The sequence below is a fragment of the Molossus molossus genome, unplaced genomic scaffold, assembly GCF_014108415.1.
Source record: "Molossus molossus isolate mMolMol1 unplaced genomic scaffold, mMolMol1.p scaffold_m16_p_4, whole genome shotgun sequence".
Classification (NCBI taxonomy): Eukaryota; Metazoa; Chordata; class Mammalia; order Chiroptera; family Molossidae; genus Molossus; species Molossus molossus.
The window spans coordinates 105562942-105585860 of NW_023425377.1; the positions used below are offsets into that span (position 1 = coordinate 105562942).

The 22919-nt window shown below is 41.5% G+C and overlaps 1 protein-coding gene across 2 annotated transcripts in view; it reads left to right on the forward strand.

The window, feature by feature from the left end:
* The first annotated feature begins 399 nt into the window (after positions 1-399).
* The window catches only part of GATB (glutamyl-tRNA amidotransferase subunit B), a 72592-nt gene continuing 50072 nt past the window's right edge, over positions 400-22919 (forward strand). The window contains exons 1-2 of one of the 2 annotated variants that reach the window (XM_036241152.1): positions 400-605; positions 2334-2484. In XM_036241152.1, coding sequence (XP_036097045.1) covers positions 430-605; positions 2334-2484 — 327 coding nt within the window. In that variant the 5' untranslated portion in view covers positions 400-429. The remainder of the gene's footprint in view (positions 606-2333; positions 2485-22919) is intronic. The other variant, XM_036241153.1, reaches the window with a different exon arrangement.

Genomic DNA, 22919 nt, shown 5'->3' on the forward strand with positions numbered 1-22919 from the left:
TGGTGTGAAGTTTGACTGTAGATAGAGAAAACGAGCGGGTTTGGGAATTCAGGAAGTCTTTGAGCTATGTCAAGGTCATTGACTTCAGTTCGAAAGGTATAGAATCCCGGCCGTTTCTCAGCTTTGAAGCCCCCTCACCACCTGCTGTCACTCAAACTCACACACCTGTTCGCAGCCTCAAACCTCTCCAACTCCCGGGTAGGAGGAGGCCGACCTCGGAAAACCGGAAACCCTCCTAAGCTCTCCTCTATTTCTCCTTCCCTCCCCTCCCCACCAGCGTTCCGGCAGCCTTGGGTTCGCAGTGCTCCCTGGGAATAGAAGTCTTCCGGTCGGAGCCTATAGAGGTTTACGTATTTCCAGAACTACGCTTCCCAGAGGCCCTCGCGGCAGAGGGCGGCTGTGTCACCTGACCGGGACGGCGAAGGGGTCATGGCGGCGCCCGTGCTGCGCTGGCGCTGTCCTGGAAGGCGTTGGGCTTTAACCTGCTTTGACCGCGGTTCTGTGCACGGAAGAGGGGCTCCGACTGGATCCAGGTCCAGCGGGAAAAGGGGACAGAGCTCAGTGGCTCAGCAGCCCCTCATCACGGCCCAGAAGCCGAGGAAAGGGTATACGATTTCATACCATACTGCCCACGCCAGTGTGAGGTGCAGCTGTGGGACTCGGGAGATGGTGGCCGCTCAGCCCAGCCTTCAGTTCCGACGTTTTGTTGAGCGGGAGGGTGCTAGGCTGTAACTTGCAGCCCTGAAAGTACAAACTGTCCCCTTTGTTAGCCTCGCCTCTACACATAAACCGTTCCCCTCAAATAGACATTTGGGGGGAATTCGCAAGTGTAAAATCGCAGGTGTTTTCTTGCAGCGTAAGTTACACAGACAGAAGAGTGGATTTAGTCACCTTACAGTACCAGCAGTGGGATCTGTGGCAGTAGAAGCGGGATCTTTATAGCTGACAGCGCCACTGTGGGCCAGCAGTGTTTTAGAGGTAGAAAGGGGAGTCTACCCACAAGTTCCGGATAGTGGTGGCTTAATGTCATTAGTCAGAAAACACCACCTATCTGTGAAGGCGTTTCACGTTGAACATGTATGTCTAGATCTGAGAGGATGCAGCCAATACAAGAAATCTCCCCTATGGTTGTGTAGAGAACTTTGCTTCTTTTGCCGGATATCTTCTGAGCAGCTGTTTATACTTAACTAAATAAGACTCAGCTAGTTTCATTTTAAATACGTAAGTTTAAGGCACATGTCTAATATTCTGTTAATCTTTTGGGATAGTCAGGTTGGCATTGCTTTTGCATGTTGCTTCCAAACTGCGGGAAAAAAAAAGTCAATCTCAGAATACTATAGATCTAGAACTTCATATGTGAAATGATTGAAACAAAATCCAATACATGTAAACACGAGTCTAGATAATATAAAAAATGTATTGGGAGAAGGATAGGAATAAAATATGGAGAGGATATGTGTTAAAAGGCTATCTGCAAATTGTCCAGAATACATGGGTTTCAGAGGGACACTTATTAAGAACCTGGAGAGACGTGTGTATGGAATGTTAATAGATACCCAACAGAAAATTAGCCAGATATGAGAGAATATAGCATTTAATTAGCTTTTTAGATTTGATAGCAATCAAGCATAAATAAACAAGCAAAGGAACCTAGAGCTAGAACTTGGGAACTGAAAGTGATTTGGGGGAACCAAAAAAAAAAGCCAAATCTGATGGTTTAATGTTTTCCTTTACACAAAATTCTCAGGAGAATATCATTTAGTAGTGATATCGATTACATCCATATCACTCTGGTCATTTTACTTGCAAACCATTGTTATAAAATGAATTCAAAACATAACAGAATTTCTTTTTCGTTAATGAGATGTGCAACTATTTATTTACCATTATTCTCTGGTAGTAGAATCCTGATGTTAATTCTAAAAATGTTTGCAAGATCCATTTTCTTTGTTTGCTGAGTGATTAGTTGATGAAGGACAGTTAATTTAGAAAATGCTGCTTTTCACTGAAGTGAGCCAAGCAGGCGCCACCTGATACCATTTCTAAATTGTTTTAAGATGTCAAATTGTTCCTTCTCTATCGCCTTACTGTTTGTACAGTGAGCTCTGTGCCACATTGTAAATGAATTTTATTTTTCTGGTCTTGTAGGTGTTTATTATGACTTGGTTTTTATTTAATCACCAATACAAGATGACACATTTTTTAATGTAAGGAAATAAACTTTTAATAAGTTAAAAACAAATAGGAAATTAACATTTGTGGCTTAGGCTCATAGAAATTTATGCATGGTGACAAATCTCACGATTTTTTAACCATTATATCTCTCTCTTTAGTGAACACAAGTGGGCAGCCGTGGTAGGTTTGGAAATTCATGCCCAGATTTCCTCCAACTCTAAACTCTTCTCTGGATCTCAAGTTCACTTTGCAGCACCTCCAAATTCTTTGGTATCTTTTTTTGATGCATCTCTGCCTGGAACTTTGCCGGTAAGGTTTTTATTTAATTCTTTTTATATTAGAAAATGTTTATGTTTTATTGAACATAGATAATGATTTTTATGTTTTAATATCTTGGCACAGCTCTTAGGAAATACTTGTTTAGGAAAGTGTGGATGAAGTAGGATGGACTAAATGTTTTCTAAAGACCCATCTCTATAATTCTGTTTTTAAGCCTAAATATTATCTGTTTATTCATACATTTATTCACTCATTTCACACACATTTTAGAATGTCTACTAAATACCAGACACTGTGCTACAAACTGGAAAATAAAGATGAGCAGTGATCCTTGCCTTTGAGTTCAAAGACTATTTGGGTAGGTGTGTCTTATAAGCAAATAGAGTTCTGTGTGATTACTCCTGGGAGAGTAATAGGTGGAGCATGGTTTTGGAACCCAGAGGAGGGACACAATTCAGTAGAAGGACTATTATGAGAAACTGGGGTAGGGGTGTGGTTGCTTAAGGAAGAGTTGTCGGAAGAGGTGATGTCTGAGCTATCTGAGAAGTCAGGTAGGAGTTAGGCAGATGAAGGAAGAGGGCTCTAGTTAAAGGAAGCAGCAGTTATATCATGTAATATCACATGATATTACAATGTAAGGTCAATGATTGTGGTTGTTGAAAATTAAGAAGTGGTCAAAATGGAGAAAAAAGTCAACCACAGTATACATTAACTACTCATTTATCTACTCATTTTCACTTAAGCCCACGGAATGAATGAGTCCAGTTTACACATCAGCAAGATTTTTAGCATATATTTTCATAGCTGAATTTTTAAGAAAAGGATAGACAGAACATTGTGACTGTTGGTGCTAATAAAGGGCTCCTAGTTTGTCCAGGACATCTAGTATAGGCTGGAGTTGGCATTTCCTGCCATCCTTGGAGGGAATATGTATATGTGGTAGTGAAGGCGGGTGGGAGGATTGTCATGGTGAATTCCATACTCTCTAACAGTAAATACAAGTGAAAGCTGGTTGAGCTGAGCACTGGCAGGCTTATAGAGACAGAGGTTTACTTTTCTCCATCACTGTCCAGAGTGGAAGTTGTGAGCAGTGCCTCCTGTGTGCCCACTGCACCCAGGGTTTTGGTTGTATTGGGGTAGTTTCTCTGTCTCAGAACTTTTTCCTGACTTGTGTTTTTTGTTGTATAGAACTCCCATCTCCGCAAATAATGTCTAAGGTCACCTTTACTTGCTGTTGGGTCACTCTGAGGGAAGACAGGTATAGGGTGTCTGTCTGTCCTTCCCTCCAGCATAGAGTATCTGTTTATAGAGAGATTGTTTTTGTTGGAAAAAAGGCAGTTTTTCAGTGACAAATGCTTGAGTTCAGTGGAGTGATGGGGGTGCCAGGTAGTGGCGGTAGATCGGGAAATTCAGGAGTGTTGAAGAGGGGAGATGTGAACATCCATTTCAGGAAGTTTGGCTGTGGAGGAAAAGGGAAGGCAGGAGGTGAAAGGAGACGTGGCATCAAGGGAAATTTTTATTTGTCCTGATTTCCTTAATATTGAAGAAGCTTGAGAATGTCTAAATGCTGGTGAGTTATAGTCAGCAGTAACGGACACTTAAAAATGTGTTTTAAGAGAGTAGATCTTATGTTATGGGTTCTTACTGCAGTAAAGTAATTTTCTTAAAATGCTTATGAGGAGCCAATGAAGAAAGAGCAGTTAAAGAGACATTTGATTAATATGGCAAATTGAACATAAACATTTAAACCATCTCTCTGTCCACCCCAAAGAAATTTTACTGATATAATGGTAAAAGAGTTTAAAAGTTATAAACCTCCAATAGAATAGGAGAGAAGACCAGAGTGCATGAGAGATAGTAGATGGAGGAGGACCTGACTTAGCAGAGCAGGGTTCACTGTAACCCAAGATAGGGACAGAAAGCCTGCAGAAAGAGACAGTAGTGAGAAATGAGATGGTGTGCCCTACGCAGCCTCAGAAAGGGTCAGGATGGGAACTCCAGGTATCATGGACAGCCAGAGGGAGGTGAAAACAAGGCCATTAATTCAGTCTGGATACAGAGCAGTTCAACCTACCGTCCTCTCCCTGACTCTCTGCAGCTCCACCACCCCAACAGAGATCTGTAATTTTGGGAGAAATTCAGCTGGTGACACACCTCTCCTGAAGACCTCAGGCAGAGCAAAAGGCACAGGTGTCAGACAGTCTCTGCACTCTGAACTCCAGGGCCTATCCAGTCTTTTTCCCTGCCCTGTTTGGAGTTCAGGCAACCTGGTATGGCCATCTCTCCTCTCCTTCACCTCCCCCAAGAAGGAGTCTCAGAAACTTGTTTGAAAATGACCTGTCCCTAGAGGGAAGAACTGAGGATCGAGGACACAGAGGTGTTTCAGTAGTAGAGCTACCTATTCACCTGACTGTCCTAGAGTGAAGGTCACCAGACAACAAGCCCAGGCTATTTACATGGAATTTTAATCAACATTTTAGTACCTTACTTTAAAACATAAATTGACAGCCAAAAATCACCGGACATTTAAGGAAATTCTTCAACATTATGGACAAAGCCAAAAGTAAAAGGAAAACTAAAATAAATAAGAGGCAACAGATAATGCACAAGGTAAAAGAACACTTTAAAAAGTAAAAGCTTTTATAAATATTCTTAGAGAAATAGAGAAGGTAACTGCATCCTTGAAATAAGAACATAATGCTACTTTTTAAAAACAAACAATAAAAATGATCTCTTAGAAGTTAAAATTATGATGCCCCTCCTCCCCACCTTGGCCAAATCCAAAGAGTTAGAAGATGAGTCAGGCAAGTCTTTTAGAAAGTATAACACACACACACAAGGAATTAGACAGTATGGGGGGGAAAGAAAATGAGAGGATCAATCCAGGATGTCCATATGATTAATAGTAGTTCCGGAAGAAAGAAAGTAGACAAGAGGAAACTATCAGACAGATAACACAGATTGATTTCCCAGAACTGAAGAACACACGCCTCCAAACAGAACGGGCCTGCCAACAACCCAGAGCGTGGAGTAAAAATAGTCTCCCAGGCAGGCACGTCATCATGAAGTGTCGGATCGCCAGGGATAAAGATTAGGTACTGGAACTTACACAGAAGAAATGAAAGGTCACATGCAAAGGACGAGGAATCAGAAAGGCATTGGACTTCTTTAAAGCAGCACTTAAAGCTAGAAGAGAAGGAAACAGTGCCTTAGAGAAATCTTAGGGAAAAAAATCATTCTAACCTAGAATTCTGTACCCAGCACTATAAATCAAGTGTGACAATAAAATAATGGTATTTTCAGACAGGAAGATTCTCAAAAAATTTCCATTATCATGGGAACCTGCTGAGGTAATGGAGAGGTTCCAGACTGCTCGCTCTGCAGCAGGCCCGAGGCCCTGGGAGGGGGTTTCAAGAAGAAAAGGGAGGTGGGGAGGGAACAGCAGGTATCTAATATTTGTGTACAAAAGACAATGTACATATAAATTGAAGTCTTTGAGAATAATAAGCAATTGGTAATAAAAAGTGAAGCAAATGAAAGAGACCTGTTAACTCCAGGAAAAACTAAACGTTCTGGGAAGGAAATGCAGTCATAGTGTACTTAACAGCTCAGCAGAGAAATGTACACACGTAATAATAATGAAAGAAGCACCAGTGATGATTTAACAAAAACTGCTGTAACTGGGATGTGGAGAAATAAAAGAACTAAACTATTTTCTACCATGACTACAACTCATGGTCTAAATTGATAAAGCAAGAAAAAAGGAATGTAAGAGTACGCTGTAGGAACATCTTTGGCCACAGATGAGGGGAGGCCTTTCTTTTTAGGTCCTAGGTTGGTCTGTTGGTTTTTTATTTTGATTTTTACTATTTATTTTTTTTAAATAAGGCAATGAGTGGAAGACTTAGAACACTCCAGTCAAAAGTATTTTCAGCACAGTTTTAAAACATTTTATATGAAAATAATATTAACAATCAGTTATTACCACTACTGGTTTCTCAGCCTTCTGGTGATGAAATTTCTTTTTTTTCCCCCGAGTCCAAACAGTTCAGACACACCCATCCACCACCTGTAGCACCACTCTACCCTGCTTTTAGGTGGAATAAGCTCATCCACATTCTAGATCATTCATACGTAAGCTTACTAACTTGGTAGGTTTTCCTTCCCCCATGGGGGTGAAGTGACCGACCTGCCTACCAACCTGACACTTTGGACTTCAGTGTAACTCAGCTTATTGCGAAGTTGCATGTAGGAGCAGCGTATTTTGCTCCTAAATAGAAATATAGTAAAGTATGGGTAAATGCTTATGAAACAGAGTAGGATATAAAAGTATTGCAAAATATCTCACCTTGTAACTCATATGAACGATCTGTTGGGAATGGAATGGGCCAAGTCTTGTGGCCCCATGTTCTAAAAACAAGGACACTGTATCATTGGGTCAGTTGATCGAGTCTGTCTTTCTCCCATGTTAAGGAAGGATTGTCACAGTACAAATGACCACAAGCCTTGGCAAGCAGGTGATGGATTTTCCAAAGATCCCCTGGCACAGCATTTTATTTAAAAATAGGAAGATAGGTACCAGACAAGACAACTCAAAGATCTGAAGGTGGTTGCTGCCAGGAAACAGTCCTAGCAGGGGAGGGTGGTGGGAGTGGCTCGTTTTCATTAGACATTATTTTGAGATACATGCCTGTAATATTATTTTAAATATTTTTTTTCTTTATTGACTTTCAGAGAGAGAGAGAGAGAGGAAGGGAGAAAGAGAGATAGAAACATCGATGAAAGAGAACATCAATTGGCTGCCTCCTCCATGCCCTCCACTGGGGATCAGGCCCACAACCTGGGCATGTGCCCTGACCAGGAATCAAACCAGTGACCTCTTGGTGCATGGGTCGATGCTCAGCCACTGAGCCACACCAGCCGGGCGTGTAATATTTTGATCAACAATTAAATGTTAGCTTTAAAGGAATAGTGTGTAGAGGAGAAGAATTTATTAATGGAGTCAGGTTCCTGAGAAAGCAGGGGGTGTCCCCAGAGCACAGACAGCTGTCCTGCTGTAACTCAGGGAAGATGTGCCCCTCCTTCCACTGGTCAAGGCAGCTTTTCAGGTTGGGTTGTGGAAGGTTGAGGAAGCTCCCTTCTGATTTCTTCCTTTTCTAGTGAACAGTTTCTTATATCCCACTCTCCTTTTGGTGCTCTTTCCTGCCTGTTAGTATCTCTCGCTTCTGAGTCTGGTTGGTGCACTTGCTTTGTTCTCCTGTGCCTCCATTCACTTTTGTTTCTCCCCAGCTCTTGAGTGATAGTGGAGAATTCTAAGTTGACAGTTATTTCCCCTCAGCACTTTGAAGACATGATTCCATTGTCCTCAGGCATCTATTACTGCTGATGAGAAGGCTGCATCCTTTGTAGGTAATCTGTTTTTTCTCTGATAGTTTTACCCAGGATATGTCCAGGTGTGGATTTGTTTTTATTCTGCTCAATGCTCAGTGTGATTTTCCACTTGAAGACTCTACCCTGGACTGTGGAGGTATCTCTGGGATGAACTCATAGTGGCCTCTGCCAGGGCCCACTGGGCTTTATTGAACAAACAGGTTATGTTAATTTCTCCATCCCCGACTGTCACACAGCCTTGGATAGTGCCAACATCCAAGCCCCACACCCAAGCCAGGGGCGCTGATTTCTCAAGACTCTCTTTTCACCCATGGCACGAGGTGGGTGGCTTCCTCCATGTAAGCTCCTCCAGCTGGTGGCAGATTTTCCGACTACCGGAGCTTGTGGCTCTACCTGCCTACCCCAGTGGGCTCACAGCCTTGACTTTAAATTGCCAGCATCTGGTGTCTCTTCTGCCTGGTGAGCAGTAATGATAGCAGCAAAATCCACTATTTACTGAGAGCTCGTTCTGTGCCAGGCACTGTTCGGGTGCTTTCTTTATGTATTAATGTATTCTCGAAACAGCTCTGTGAGGCACAGTTCCTATCATTATTCCAATCAGAAAGTAAGTGGAGAAGCTGGATCAGATCCAGTACAGGTATACCTCATTTTATTGTGCGGCACTTTATTAAGCTTCACAGATGTTGCAGGTTTTCTGTGTTTGTTGTTGTCTTACAAATTGAAGGCAAGATCCTCCACCAGCAAAAAGGTTATTACTTGTTCCGTCGCAGTGGTGTGGAATCGAACCTACAGTATCTCTGTGTTGAATATGTGGTCTGGCTTCTAAGTTCACATTCTTGACCCCTTTGCAGGTCCTGCCTCTTGCAGTGCCCCCTGGGCGATAGGTGGCTTTAAACCCCACGACGGCTCTGAGCCTCAGGAGAGTTCCTTTGCTGCTTTTGAGTTAGGCTATGTATTTATTTGTAAATTTATATGCATATATAAATGTCTGTGTTTATAGATAAAATATTCATTTTTACACCCTTCTCCACCCCTACATTCTGATTTGTGACACTTCTGAATGTTTCTTAGGACCAGAGGTCTTTTATCTTCATATTTTACCTTCAGTTTTAGAATTATATGGAATTCCATCATAAATCTTCAGACTGAAAAGGTCATTCAGCCCATTTTTTGCTTATAGGCAGGATTACAGCTAAACTCAGGACAGCATTCTTTGTTTTTGTGACAGGGATTCAGCCTCACTCATTATTTTGCCCTAGTTTAAACACGCACACACACAACTCTTACTCTGATAACACAATTTTTTCAAATTTCTTAAATAACTAGTTGACTATAGAACTATACACAGGATCCTAGGCTATTTGCTTAGAATTAGTTATTTTCTATTTGTCATGTCGTTTTAATTTCTCTACTTGCAATACTTGGTCTATGGATGTGAAGTAGAAAATATGTCTGTGTGATAAAATGTCATGGGATTTACAAACCTATTTGTTTCATAATTTGCCAATGTTTCCAGTAATGGTGTGATTTTAGCCAGACATACAGTACATTTGAAATGTATGCACGTGCAGATCTGCTCGCTCACACACACCCACTCTTTCTTATTTCAAACCAGTACCCTCTCTTGGTGCCAATCCCTGTGTAGGAGAAGGTGAAGAGAACATTGTTGCTTCTGCTGCTGCCCACTGAGAGGTGGCTTAGCTGTGGCCAATAGGTAACTTCTGATCATTTCAGACTGTGCCACAGTCACATTAATTAGAAACGAGTGACTCTGCCCTTATTTTGCTTGTCTGGAATCTCTTATCTGCACGTGACATGGAACCCCCTACTAATTATAAATGCTGTTTATTTCCAGAACTGGGGAAAGGGCTCTAAACACTGTTTTCCACACATGTATACAGGAATACTCTGTCTCAGGATCAGCCTTCTCTTGTCTCAGGATCATCCTATCTTAAAAAGCATTTGGGGCTTTTCATATCAAAAAGGTTTGGAATTGGCCCTGGCAGCTGTGGAATGAAAACTGAAATGTTGTTTACCTCATCTTGTAACACTTTCTTTTATTCCCAAGAGTATATAACACTATTAGCAAGAAGAAGGAAAATAAAGAGGGGAAATATGATGTGAATAAATCTGGTGTGATGCCTGCCCTCTGGGAACGAATAAACAATGCAGACACCGCGCTTTACACTGGAGATTGGTTCTCGAACATGTCTGCAGGTTGCACCGTCAGGGATCTTGTCCCTTAAAGAAATGATAATGTGAGTGCTTTTTATAAAGTACTTTGAGATTAATTTATTTTTTACATTTATTTTGATGGGTTTTTTCAAAGCTAGGTAAATCTGAATATTCTAGCTCTCTGAACAGAGCAGACATCGGTAATAACTTTTTTTGAAGGACCTAATAGATTTAGAAACACTTGGCTGGTTTCAGAGAACATCATCAGGCTGAAATGCTTTCCTGACCCGTAATTCTAAACATTATTACAAAAGTTGTTTTAACTCATAGCTTCTCAGCAAAATAGAAGTTCAGGAAAGCAGCAACAGGGAAAAGTGTTTAAATGCATACATTATAATCAGATCTATATTCACCTCTCTGTTCACACTTAGATGATGTTTCGTTATTTAAGGAGACACAATGTGACAGTTTTCTATTAAAATTTTTTTCCATTCCAATGATTTGCTTTAATGTAATCTGTAGAACTTATAATTACATTGTGTTCTCAGACTTCAATCTTGCCAGTTATTCTCCCGGGCACTTTTATGTTGTTCTCCTTTATTCACTTGAAGAGTAGGGTGGTCCAGAGGTGATGGGTTTGCCCCATGACCCTTGCTCTTTAAAAGAGGTGTGTCTGTAAGCTCATACACACAAATGTGGGAAGGTTCCCTTTCAGTTCCTGAACTCCCTGATGACCCAAACTTGCCTTACGATGTCATTAACTGGATGTTTTGCCATGAACTCAGAAGACTTGCTGATGAAGGACTTTCACATGAAGTAAGCAGCATGACCTCACCTCCCCTCACAAGGGAAGCATTTGACTCCTTCCTTGCCACAGATCTTTTTCCAGCTTTCAGTGAATTCTTGAAGGCCTCCCTCTTCACATCCATCTTCACTTCCCCCGCCTCTCTGCCAGTCTTACATGCAATATTCCCCACATGAAATCTAACTGTAATAATTATAATGCTTCTGTGTATCAGTATATATTTGTTTCATACAGTTGATGGGCTATCCTTTTATGTATGTTGTTTATAGCATTTTCTGTGTTTGATTATAAGGTTCTAAAAAGCAACTCATGGATCTTTCCTGGGCCACTTGACAGTACCTAACATAAAACATGCATATAACACCTTTAATAAACATTTCTCTATATAATTGCACGTGTACATGTACATGCATGGGGAATCCATCTGAAAGAATTTTCCAGCTGTCTAAAACACTTTTGATATTTTTCTACCTCTTTTACAGAACTCTTTCTAAAATGCATTTTATACTTGCCTGATTTGAAGTAGGGTAAATTGAACATAAGCTAACCTTTTCTTGATTACTCAGGATTATCAGCAGCATCAGTTATGGCTTAGTGTTGTAACGTAATGGGCCTTCAAGGGTGATTGAGGTGTGGAAAGCTATCTGATCCTACAGTAAATGGCTAACGATAGCCATTCTTTTACGGTTTCATCATAGACTTCTCACCTCCTTTTAAAAGCTTTTCTCAGCATATTTGACTCTAGGAATCCTTTGCTCATTTTTCATTGCTCAGTTATTATTTCCGATCTGCTCTAGCCCAGAAAGTCAGATGATCATATTTGCTAATGTAAATAAGAACAAGGCTCTAAGTAGAGACCTGTCATACAAAATGAAGTACATGGATGGTATGAAAGCTGGTTAGAAACCATATCTGAGTACAGTAGGAAGAGGTCCTGGAAATCATTTAGTTTAGTCCCTTTAAATTACAGATGAGAGGACAGCTGTTGTAATTTGCCCAAGTCACACAATTACTGAATGTTCCAATCACATTAGTTAGAGTTTAGGTTTCCCACCCCCAGTTTAATGCTCAGCTTCCAGTCTATGTTCCACCATAGTTGGAGTTGCTGGAAATCTGATAGAAGTAGGTGCTATTATTTTGAAAGTATGTATATGTGTCTATATATCTCAGAACATTAACACTATTAAATGAATGTGTAATGCAGGGGTGGGCAAAAGTAGGTTTACAGTTGTAATACAAGTAAGTAATACAATTAATTATAATCCACCCTGGCCGGTTTGGCTCAGCGGTTAGCGCGTCGGCCTGCGGTCCGGAGAGACCCGGTTTCGGTTCCTGCTAAGGGCAAGTACTTCGGTTGCAGTTCGTCCCCAGCTCTGATTGGTCGTGCGGGTGGCATCCACTCGATGTGTCCCTTTCACGTCGATGTTTCTCTCTCTCTCTCTTCCTCTCCCTCCTGCTCTATCTGAACAAAAAATGGAAAAATGTCCTCGGGTGAGGATAAAAAATAAAATAAAAATAATTATAATGCTACTTTTGCTCACTCCTGTATATTTATAGATGTACATCCATGTGCTTATTATACACACACCAAGGCACTCACTGTTCAGCATTGACACTGATTGTGTGCTGCTTATTACAGTATCCGCTAGGTGAGAGACCTGAACCCGGGGAGGGGAAAAGTGCTAACTCAGAAAATGAGAGTACCTTTCATTTATAGATATCTTATTTTTCTCTATTAAATCTCTCCTGTCTTTTTAAATAATCTTTATTGTTGAGAATATTATAAGATGTGCGCGCCCCCCACTGCCTCCCCTTCTCGGTTTCTGCCCTGCCTCAGGCCTTCACCACCCTATTGCCAGTGTCTGTGGGTAATGCATATATGCATATAAATTCTTTGGTTAATATCTTCCTACCCCCGCCCCCCACCTCCTTTCCCTCTGAGATTTTCTGTCTTTTCCATGTTTTCATGCCTCTGGCTCTATTTTATTCATCAGATAATTGTATTTATTAGATTCCACATATAAATGAGATCATGTAATACTTGTCTTTCTCTGACTGGCTTATTTCACTTAGCATAATACTCTCCGGGTCCCTCCATGCTGTCTCAAAGTGTAAGAGGTCTTTCTTTCTTGTAGCTGCATAGTATTCCATTGTGTAAATGTACCACAGCTTTTTTATCCACTCTTCTACTGATGGGCACTTGGGCTGTTTCCATTATTCACCGATACATCAGCTAGGGCAAGAGAAATAAAAGAAAAAATAAACAGATGGGACTACATCAAACTGAAAGGCTACTGTACAAACAAAGAAACCAGCATCAAAATGAAGAGGGAATCCACGGTGTGGGAGAACATATTTGCCAATGATACACCTGGTAAGGGGTTAATTTCCAAAATATATAAAGTACTCCTACAACTCAACAAAAGGAAGACAAGCAATCCAATTTTAAATGGGCATAGAACCTGAATAGACACTTTTCCAAAGAGGACATACAGATGGCCAGAAGACATATGAAAAAATGCTCAACGTCACTAATCATCAGAGAGATGCAACTGAAAACGACAATGAGGTACCACCTCACACCTGTCTGAATGGCTGTCATCAACAAATCAACAAAACAAGTGCTGGCGAGGATGTGGAGAAAAGGGGACTCTAGTACACTGCTGGTGGGAATGCAGACTGGTGTAGCCACTATGGAAGACAATATGGTGTTTCCTCAAAAAATTAAAAATGGAACTGCCATTTGACCCAGTGAACCCACTTCTAGGAATATATCCTAAGAAGACTGAAACACCAATCAGAAAGAATATATGCACCCCTATGTACATAGCAGCACATTTCATAATAGCTAAGATCAGGAAATAGCCCAAATGTCCCCTGTTTTTTTGAAAATATATTATATCTTGTACATGTATTTGGTTCTTTATTTCCTTAGTAATTACAAATCTACTTATTTCATAGTCTGTATTTAGTAATTCTATTACCTGAAGTTCTAGGCTATCCTGTTTTTTTTTTTGGTGTGTGTGTGTGTCTACTGATTCTGGCTAATGGTACATGATCTTGTGTATTTTGTAATTTTGGATTATGGAGTCACGTTTGACAGGCATTTATTTTAGGAATCTTGTGGCTGGGTAAAAGCAAGTCTCTCTAAAGAGCTTTTACATTGGTTTCTGCCAGATGCTCCAGGTCAAAGCCAGGGCCATTTTTCATGTTTATCTCTTAGCTTCAGGGCTCCTGGACCACAGAGTTAGTAAATTTGAACCCCGAGCCTTCCTGAGAACAAACTTACCATAGTCAATTTTTAGAACAGTCTTTTTTGTTTTTGTTTTTTTAACCTAAATTCTGGGCTGAGACTAAGATTGAAACTTTATAGAAGGCAACAGAGAATGTGACCACGTAGTTGGGGACTATGGCTAAGGCGGTGAATGGGGATGACTCAGACACTCAGAATGGGCCAGGAAAGGCATCTTTACACCTCTCTGACTTCTTTCCTCTGCCACCAGCATATCCCTCCCTTCTGGTTGCAGTCCTTCTGCATTGTTTTGTGAGTGTTGTAGTTCTGCACACCAGTTGAGGCTGAGACCTGTACACATCTCATCTCATCTTACCTCTTGTGATCGAAGTCTTTCCAAATTTCCCCAAGTCGTGCAGGGTGGCACACCCTGACCCATGGCTTTAAAGGTTATCATTTTCCCCAAAATTTCATCCTTAATGAATCATTCTCTTCATCTTTGTGTGGAAATGATGATGCCATATTGTTCCTGCGAAGGAACAACAAAAAGCAGTAGTGTGGAAATGAGAGGAGCCCCCCCCCCCCCGGCTGTGGTGGGAGGAACCCACGGGAACTGAGGGACCTCGTCTGCCTTCTTCCCGGGCGACTCCCCTGGGCCTGCAGAGCATCTCTCTGGCCTGGCCCTGTGCTCCTTCCTGGTGAGGGGACATCTTGGGGCAGCGTTTCCTCTCCCTAGAGATTCATTTCTGAGCAAGAAACCTTCAGTGTTGTGTTTGGAGAGGGCTTTTCTCACATTTCCACATCCCCTCATGCAGGTTTGTTTTCCCCTCAAAATATGTGCTTGGATGAGACTGAGCATAACAACGAGCCATTGTTAGAGGAGCTCGTGCTATACTTAGAACACTTAACTCTTTAAAATAGATGCAGTATACTAGTGCTCCCAGAAGTCTGAAATGCTAGAAAGTGAGGTGGGAATGAGTAGAAAATAAAATATAAACACATTACCAAAGATGCCTAGGAGGACAAAGGCTTAGGCATCTTATGTTGATATAAATATGTAGTAGTTAAAAAAAATTACCTAACAGTGTTCTGTGATGCTGTGTTTGTCTCTGACATCAGGCAGCTCATTCAGGCTCCGTTCTGGTGATCTATACTGGAACCCTATAATAAAAATGCAGCCTGAAATCATGCTGCCGGGCACCATTTATTTTTCTTCCATGGAGAGTTTCAGAATTTAAAAAATGGCAGCAGACCTATCTAGGCTCTTCCCTCATAGGAAATGCATGCCTGGCCATGGCCCCTGGCCCTCTTGGGTTTCTTCTGCTTTGTGGAGTCATTGGTGATGCTGTGGTGTTTCTGGGTTGGGTTTATGAGTGCTAGAAAAGAGTTTCCAGGAAGATGATGTGCGATTTCAGGGATGCAGTAAAAATAATACTTCCTTCCCCTCTGGAACCAATTGAGAAATCAGACAGATGGAGATGAACCTATAAGCTTTATTTCTGATAATAGCTTGAGTAAAAAATGCAACTTGATGTATAGCAAATGGCTTCTAGTACTTTCTGCCTGAGTTGAACTCAGCTACCACTTGGAGAAAGCTTGTCACGTGGCAGAGTGGAGCAGAATATAGTATCTCTGTAGGCCTGCCTTAACGTGGTCATTTTTATATGTATTTTCTTCAGCTTCACATTTAATATGGGGGGGGGGGAGTTGGCTATTCTCTCCACTGCAGCATCTTGGGAAGTTTTTTTTCCTTAGCTCTTTTTAAAATCTTGGCAAAGTTAGGAAGTCATTTTGCCATTGGCATCCCAGAAATGACAAGCGTAAGCGTAGTGATGTTGGCATAGTTAGTGTAGTCAGGCTGGGCCCCTCTGAAGAGCATTCTGTTATTCACGGCAGAGGGATCTGGCTAGTGAGCCTTCAAGTTTCCCAGCCTTCTACCACTGGTTGCACCCTTATTATAGGCCTGGAATTGGGGCAGGGAGCATAAGGGAGAATCAAAAAAGCATTCATGTTCCCAGGATCCTTTTAAAGTATTGTATTCCAAGTTCTGATGCACGAATATCCTTTCACGAGTATAAAAGCAAGAAGCATAATCTATCAGGGGTCTTGGTCATGCTCTGCAGCTTTCTAAGGAGATGCAGACAAGCAGTAATATGTGATTATCAATAGTGTCTTGAATTTTCAGTGATGTTTGCCAGCTCATAGGCCACCCCAGTGAGCAAGGTCAGAGGCTCCAACCCCAATTGATAGGAGGGCCTATTGATTTGCCCAAGAACACAGGGAGGTCAAGGCCTAGTTAAAAAAAGACATGAGAATTGCCTGATTTCCTTTGTTAGCTTAAAGCACCAGACTGCATTCCCTTCTGCAGTACTACTAATTGTTCATCTCTGACAAAACACAACAGGGAATTTTTCCTTTATAGCTGGTTGTAAACGTTCAACATGCCTGTAGTCACTCATAACCTTTGTTTACTTATCACAGCCAGCGAGCTGTTTTATCCATCTTCCTGCTTGTTCTCTTCCATTGTTACATCTGTGCCAAGAAGTTACATGTATATGAAAGCAATTCATACACTCTCAAGGGGTTACCTAAATGCTATTTACAATTATTCTGATAGTCATATTCTTCCTTTTGCATCATTAAAAGGTAAAGATATTTGCATTTCATAGTGGCTAGTTGGGTTGGGCAGGGAGTGTTACTTGTGTAGCACTCACCTGAAATAACTTAAAATGGCACCTGGCACAACAGCATGAGTACCAGTATGAAGATCTCAGTCATAGAAGTCTTTCAGAGAAGCACATTGAGAAATTACATGTACATGTACAGGCTGAAGCAACAGAATGGAAGTGTTAACCGAAAACAAGGTACATAGACAACTTTGGGGGAAGATGAAAGTATTTTCAAGTAGAATAGATATAATTGGGAAAAATAATTTTTCTACCAGGTAAAAGAACACGTTTTCCTTTCATGTTCTTGATTTTATGTATATATGTTGTCTATATGCAAGATATAATGGATTTTCATGTTACTAAGAGGGTTGTACCTTCAGCACCTACACAAGGGCCTTAGTGATGGCACAGGAAAGTTTTAGATAGATTAGTAAATGCAGTGTTTTCTTTTCTGCAGCTGATTTTCAGCAACTGAATGCAAGCTTCTGATCCACGTGTGTGGCTTACCAGCATGCATCGGTTTAAACAGCTCCAGCCTCCTCTGGGCTCTTCCCACCTGAAGGCTTGTGGCGTTCACCATCCTTCCAGGTGGAGAATTACCTACTCCTTTCTCCCTCCCCCATAATTTTTACTAAAAAAAAAAATTCAAACTTATAGGAAAGTTGAAAGAATAGTACAGTGAACATCCATCCTGTGCCTAGAATATGTTTTCCTTCAGATGAGTCATTTGCAAGTACATTGCACGCTCATGGCACTTCATCCCTAAACACTTCAGCATCATTCTCCTGAGAACACAAGATTCTCTTACCTGATGTGTAAGTGTCACACCCCAGAAAGCCCATGTGAACACAGTGCTGTTCTCTAAGACCCAGCTCGCGTCCAGGCTTGCACAAGTGTCTCCGCATTCGCCTTTGTTTTCTTCTCCCCAGTCCAGGGCCCAGTCTAAGGTCAGACGTTGTATTTAGTTGTCATGACTCCTTAGCCTCATTTTTTCTTTTTCTTTCCGTTCCTTTCCCTTTCTCTCCCCATCTCCCTTTCTTTTTCCCTCTCTCCTTTCCTTTTTTTCATCACATTGACATTTTTAAAAGTCCAGGCCAGTTTTTTAATCTTACCCACTCCTGAAGGAAACACAATGAAAGAACTAGGAGCTTTTTCCCTGTGACAGTTTACCTTGGCTTTTTTCTTTTTCTTTTAACCTCCATGATTTCACAGCTTGACATGAAACTTCTTACGAGATGCATTCCCATTAGTTGTGTAAAATTCAAGGTAGGGTTTTCTTCCTGAATGTCTATATCCTGATAGACTTTTTCAAAGGCTCTCCTCGGGACATTCCTGGGACGGATGAACGTAGTAGGAGCACCTTGGACAGAATGGCATGTGTCCCTAGGAATTTGCTTTTGACACTTAGAGGCCTTGTTCCGCCCACTTGACTCTCCATACTAATAGTCAGTAGCTAGCTGGCATTTCTTCGAGTTCCTTTCATTCAAGCCAGTTGCTTCATTTCTCAGCGCAAGTCAAGTCTTTCAGCTTAATACTGATCTTTTATATGAAGACGAAAGTAGACCTCGTTTGGTATCATTAGAGCTTTTCACTCATGAAATTAATGTTTCTTATCACTGTCACTGATTGCTCTCGAGGTTTCAGTAACATGTAATAGTTTGCCATGCCCTTGAATCTCTCCAGGTGTAGAACCTTACGAGTGAATTTTAAGATAGGTTAGAACAGACTTGGTAGTTAGAGTATAGGGCAATCTAAAATGAATGGATTTTGTACAGTTTAGCCTTTTTAGTATTGATATGCTTTTCTTTTTAATTTTAAATTAATTTTATTATGTTTTTTTAAAAAATTATTTTTATTAATTTGTTTTTGTTACAGATATTTCTCCTTTTTCCCCCGTTGACACCCTCTGCCCCATCCTCCCCCTCCCCCTCCCCCTCCCCAGCTTTGTTGTATTGAACTGCCATTTGACCCAGTGATTCCACTTCTAGGAATATACCCTAAGAAGCATGAAACATCAATCAGAAAGAATATATGCACCCCTGTGTTCATAGCAGTACTGTTTACAATAGCTACGACTTGGAAACAACCCAAGTGTCTTTCAGTAGATGAGTGGATAAAAAAGCTGTGGTACATGTACACAATGGAATACTGTAAGAAAGAAAGACCTCCTATCCTTTGAGATGACCTGGAGAGTATTATGCTAAGTGAAACAAGCCAAGCAGAGAAAGACAAATATCACATGATCTAACTTATTTGTGGAATATAATGAACTAAACAAACTGATGAACAAAATTGACCCAGAGACATACAGGTAGGGTACAGACTGACAAACCTCAGAAGAGGGAGTGTGGGGGTGGGGGGCGGGTGGAGATAAACCACAGAACTTATATGCATGTATGTATAACCAATGGACATAGACAATTAATATGCTTTTCTTAAAAGCTATAAACAAGAGAAAGACAAATGTTCAAAGTTAAGGGAGGGGGGATTTTTCTTGTTAAAGATTCTGGCCCCATCTCAAAGTTTTATTCAAAAAGAATTCAAACAGTTTTTTGCTCTGGTCAGTTTGGCTCAGCGGTTAGAGCGTCGGCCTGCAGACCGAAGGGTCATGGGTTGGATTCCCTGTCAAGGGCACATACCTGGGTTGCAGGTTTGATCCCTGGCACTGGTCGGGGTCACATGAGAGGCAACTAGTCGACGTGTCTCTCTCACATTGATGTCTCTCTCTTTCTTCCCCTCCCACCTTCCCTCTCTTCTATACTATCTAAAAATCATTGGAAAAATATTTTCGGGTGAGGATTAACCAAAAAAATAAAAAATAAAAGAACAATGATTTTTTTCTAAAACTCTGATTTTGTCTACTCCATGCCTTCATACATCTCTTCTCCACAGACTCTCTTTGAATTTCAAAATTAGCTGCTGTCTTAGAAGGCAGGAAGTCATAGATATGTGGGGGCAATAGTGAGATGGGGATGAAAATTGGTTCAATGAACTAATTTATAAGTGTGAGCTTGTTAGAAAGTAGTTTCTTTCACTGGAGAATGGGAGCTTTCTTCAGCCACAGGTAAGCATACAGTGTCATCCAGGGAAGTTGTGCTTCACTGTAAAACAGAAAATGTGGTCACATGAGCTTCCTGAGACATTAAGAAATATGACCTCTATTCCACTGGAGATAACACACTGATTATCACAAAAGGTGTTGGTTGTCATTTAATGGGGAAATATTATGTTGACATAATACGTAATTTCAGCATCTGTTGTACCTGCCTTTGGATTGTAAATCCAGACTAATGGATTTTCGGAACTGCTCAGACCTTTTCGCATTCAAGTCCCTTGCCTCCTAGAAAAGCCTGCTTCTGAAAGATTCTACTGAGATGAGCATTTTGCATTCAATAACACTTCCCTTCTGAAACTAGTATTTACTAAATGTCTACCAGCTGTTGAGTAAATTTTATTTAATTCACCGAACAGAACAATCCTGAAAAATAACTTTTTTTTTTTAACCTAACAAAGAAACTGAGGCCAAGAGTGGTTAGGTATTTGTGCAAGGTCATGCAGCCAATGAGCCGTAGAGATGAGATTCGACTCAGGTCTTTCTGACCCAGTTTTGCCCTGGTTTGTCAATTAGTAGAAAGAAGTCTTTTGGAGAGCAGGTTAATTGCCAGTGAGTAATGCCAAATTGGTAACTGCTGGGAAGGTTGTGGGTAAAAGGAATAGGGACCAGCTAACCTGCACACCCAATCTTGATTTTTGCTGGCTGCCAACAGCTCTCGAACCTTCCTCTCTAACGTAGCTAACCGGCCAAGTCTGAGGCCCCACAAATGACACTGTAGTAGTTGGGCCATTGGCCTCTAACCCCAAAGTGAAGTAAGTCCAAGCAGATCAGGCTGTGTCATGTGAGAACTCTTCACCAGGGCAGAGGCAGGTCTAGAGCTGCCAACATCAAGGGCTTTTCGTCAGATCTTAGTCCTCCAGTGGTCCACGGAGAAGCGAGAGAGAGTTCTCCAACAGCACAGGCCAAGCTGGGCGGGCGGCCTTCCCCGCCGGGTAGGCAGAGGCAGGAGGAGAATGGGATCCCAAGTGAGAAGAATGGGCCTCTGACACTTCGGGCCGAGAAATATCCCCTGCCGGTGCTCCTGACCAGCCTGGGGAGTGGAGTTGGTGCAGGAGGGCTGGGAATAGAGAGGAGCATTGGCGCTCAAGGATGCCGGCACTGCCAGGCGACGCGCCTCTTTTGAACACAGATTGTTTCCTGTGAAATGGATATTTTTTCTTTTTTTCTTCATTGTGAAAGAGGGATTTAAACGGAAGAAAATGTAGCATTCCCTTTCTCCTTGTCCCTAGGCAATGCCCATGTTTAGGCATAAAGAACATCTATATTTATGTGGGTCTATCTATATAAATATTTAATATCTGCATAAAACTGGTAACTTTTGATGGTAAAATTTCACTTTAGAAAAATTATTTTAACTGACCAGTTTTAGCAAGCTTAATTATCATAGCTCAAGAGTCTTTATATTTGTTTTGGCTGATGATAAAAGAGCTCAGTGGTGAGAAGGGATGTGGGGGCTGAGGAATTGTGGGAGCAGTTTTCTCCACCGTCATGAAAATTTATCTGTGTGGCAACTTTCGTTTTGAATACGAATCAGAGGGAGTTCATGCTTCGAGACAGATTTATGGTTAGCAGTAAGATAAAGGCCCATTTTACTGCCTTATTTTTACTTAATAAATCTTAACTACTTTCTTTTCATAAATTAAAGCATTTACCATGCGATATCTCAGTCATCAGATTTGTCATATGTAGCATTAGTTTCACAGAATAATTGCCTTTGAGCTTTTTCTAAAACATCACCTTATCGTCTTTGTTTTAATACTCCAGAGGAATTGCCAACTGGATTTCAGTGAGCACACTAGTCTTTTTATGGAAGTACCGATACCAGTTGGACCATCTCTGGGTCATCATGAGCTCACCAGTTGAGGGTAAAGTAGGAAGGGGACAGAAATGGTGTGAATTACAGACTATTTTGAAAGACATAGTTTTATTCCTTTGAGGTACATTATAGGTATAGGCCTCATTTCCTGGTATAGGCCTCAGAGACTGACTTCAGTGAATAGATTTATTTGTAATTAGTAGTATCCTGGTATAGGCCTCAGAGACTGACTTCAGTGAATAGATTTATTTGTAATTAGTAGTATCTGACATAAATGTGCTAAAATCCTAGGGGATATTTTATTGACTGAAGTAGAATATGCAGTCTTCTTGATTCTGTTCATGTGCTTAGCAAACCTTTCCCAAGAGTTAATGTAGACTTAGAGTTCATCCCACCCAAGTCGAGTTACCACAAATGCTCCTTATAAATTGGTAGTGCTTATTATTCTTGGCTCCCAGTATAGGAAAAAGGAGTCCACAGATGTTCAATTTTATGTTGATTGGACAGCCTTGTGAGTGCCACCATTTTATTGATTAGCTCTTTATCAAAAGAAAAGGTGATAGGAGTGGATATAAAAATGTATGTATTTGCTGTGCGGTCGTGGTCCGCATGTCCTCACCCCCACACCCCCCCATTGCCAGCTCCTCCGAGTATGGGGGCGGCTGCCTGAGGGCTGCAGTTCTTAGGGCCCCGTCCCCTGCTTCTGACTGGCGAGGCCAGCGGCAGGCTCTGGGGAGAGGCCAGAGGTGGAGGGGAAGCAGCTCCAGAGATTTTCCTTCCCGATCCTCCTCTCTGGTTGTGGATGGGCCTCGTCCAAGACGCTGGGTTCGAGGAGACAGGTCCACCATGTTTCCAGCCTCCTCTGGGTGCCTCATACCCTGGCTGTGTTAGCGTGGCTCCTCCCGCCTCCAGCCCTGCTGTTGAGTGTCCTTAGAGGCCTCCCTGGCCCTCAGACGTCTCAGGAGTCCTCCCACCCGTGTCAAGTCTCTGCATCAGTGTGCTCCATGTTACATACTAGGAGTGTTTCTGTTTCCTGACATGTTGTATAGAACAGTTTTGCTTTTATTTCATAGATTATGGATGTTGATAAAGGGAATGTTAAATTATTCAGTACCTCAGTTAATGTTTAATCAACTTGGTATCGCATATAGGTAATGGGGCAAAGGCGAATAAGTTAAAACGACTTGACTGCCCTCAAAGAGCTGAGTCTGGCTGGGAAGACAGCACTTTAGCAGAGTGCGTGGAGCTGAGAAGGACCAGAC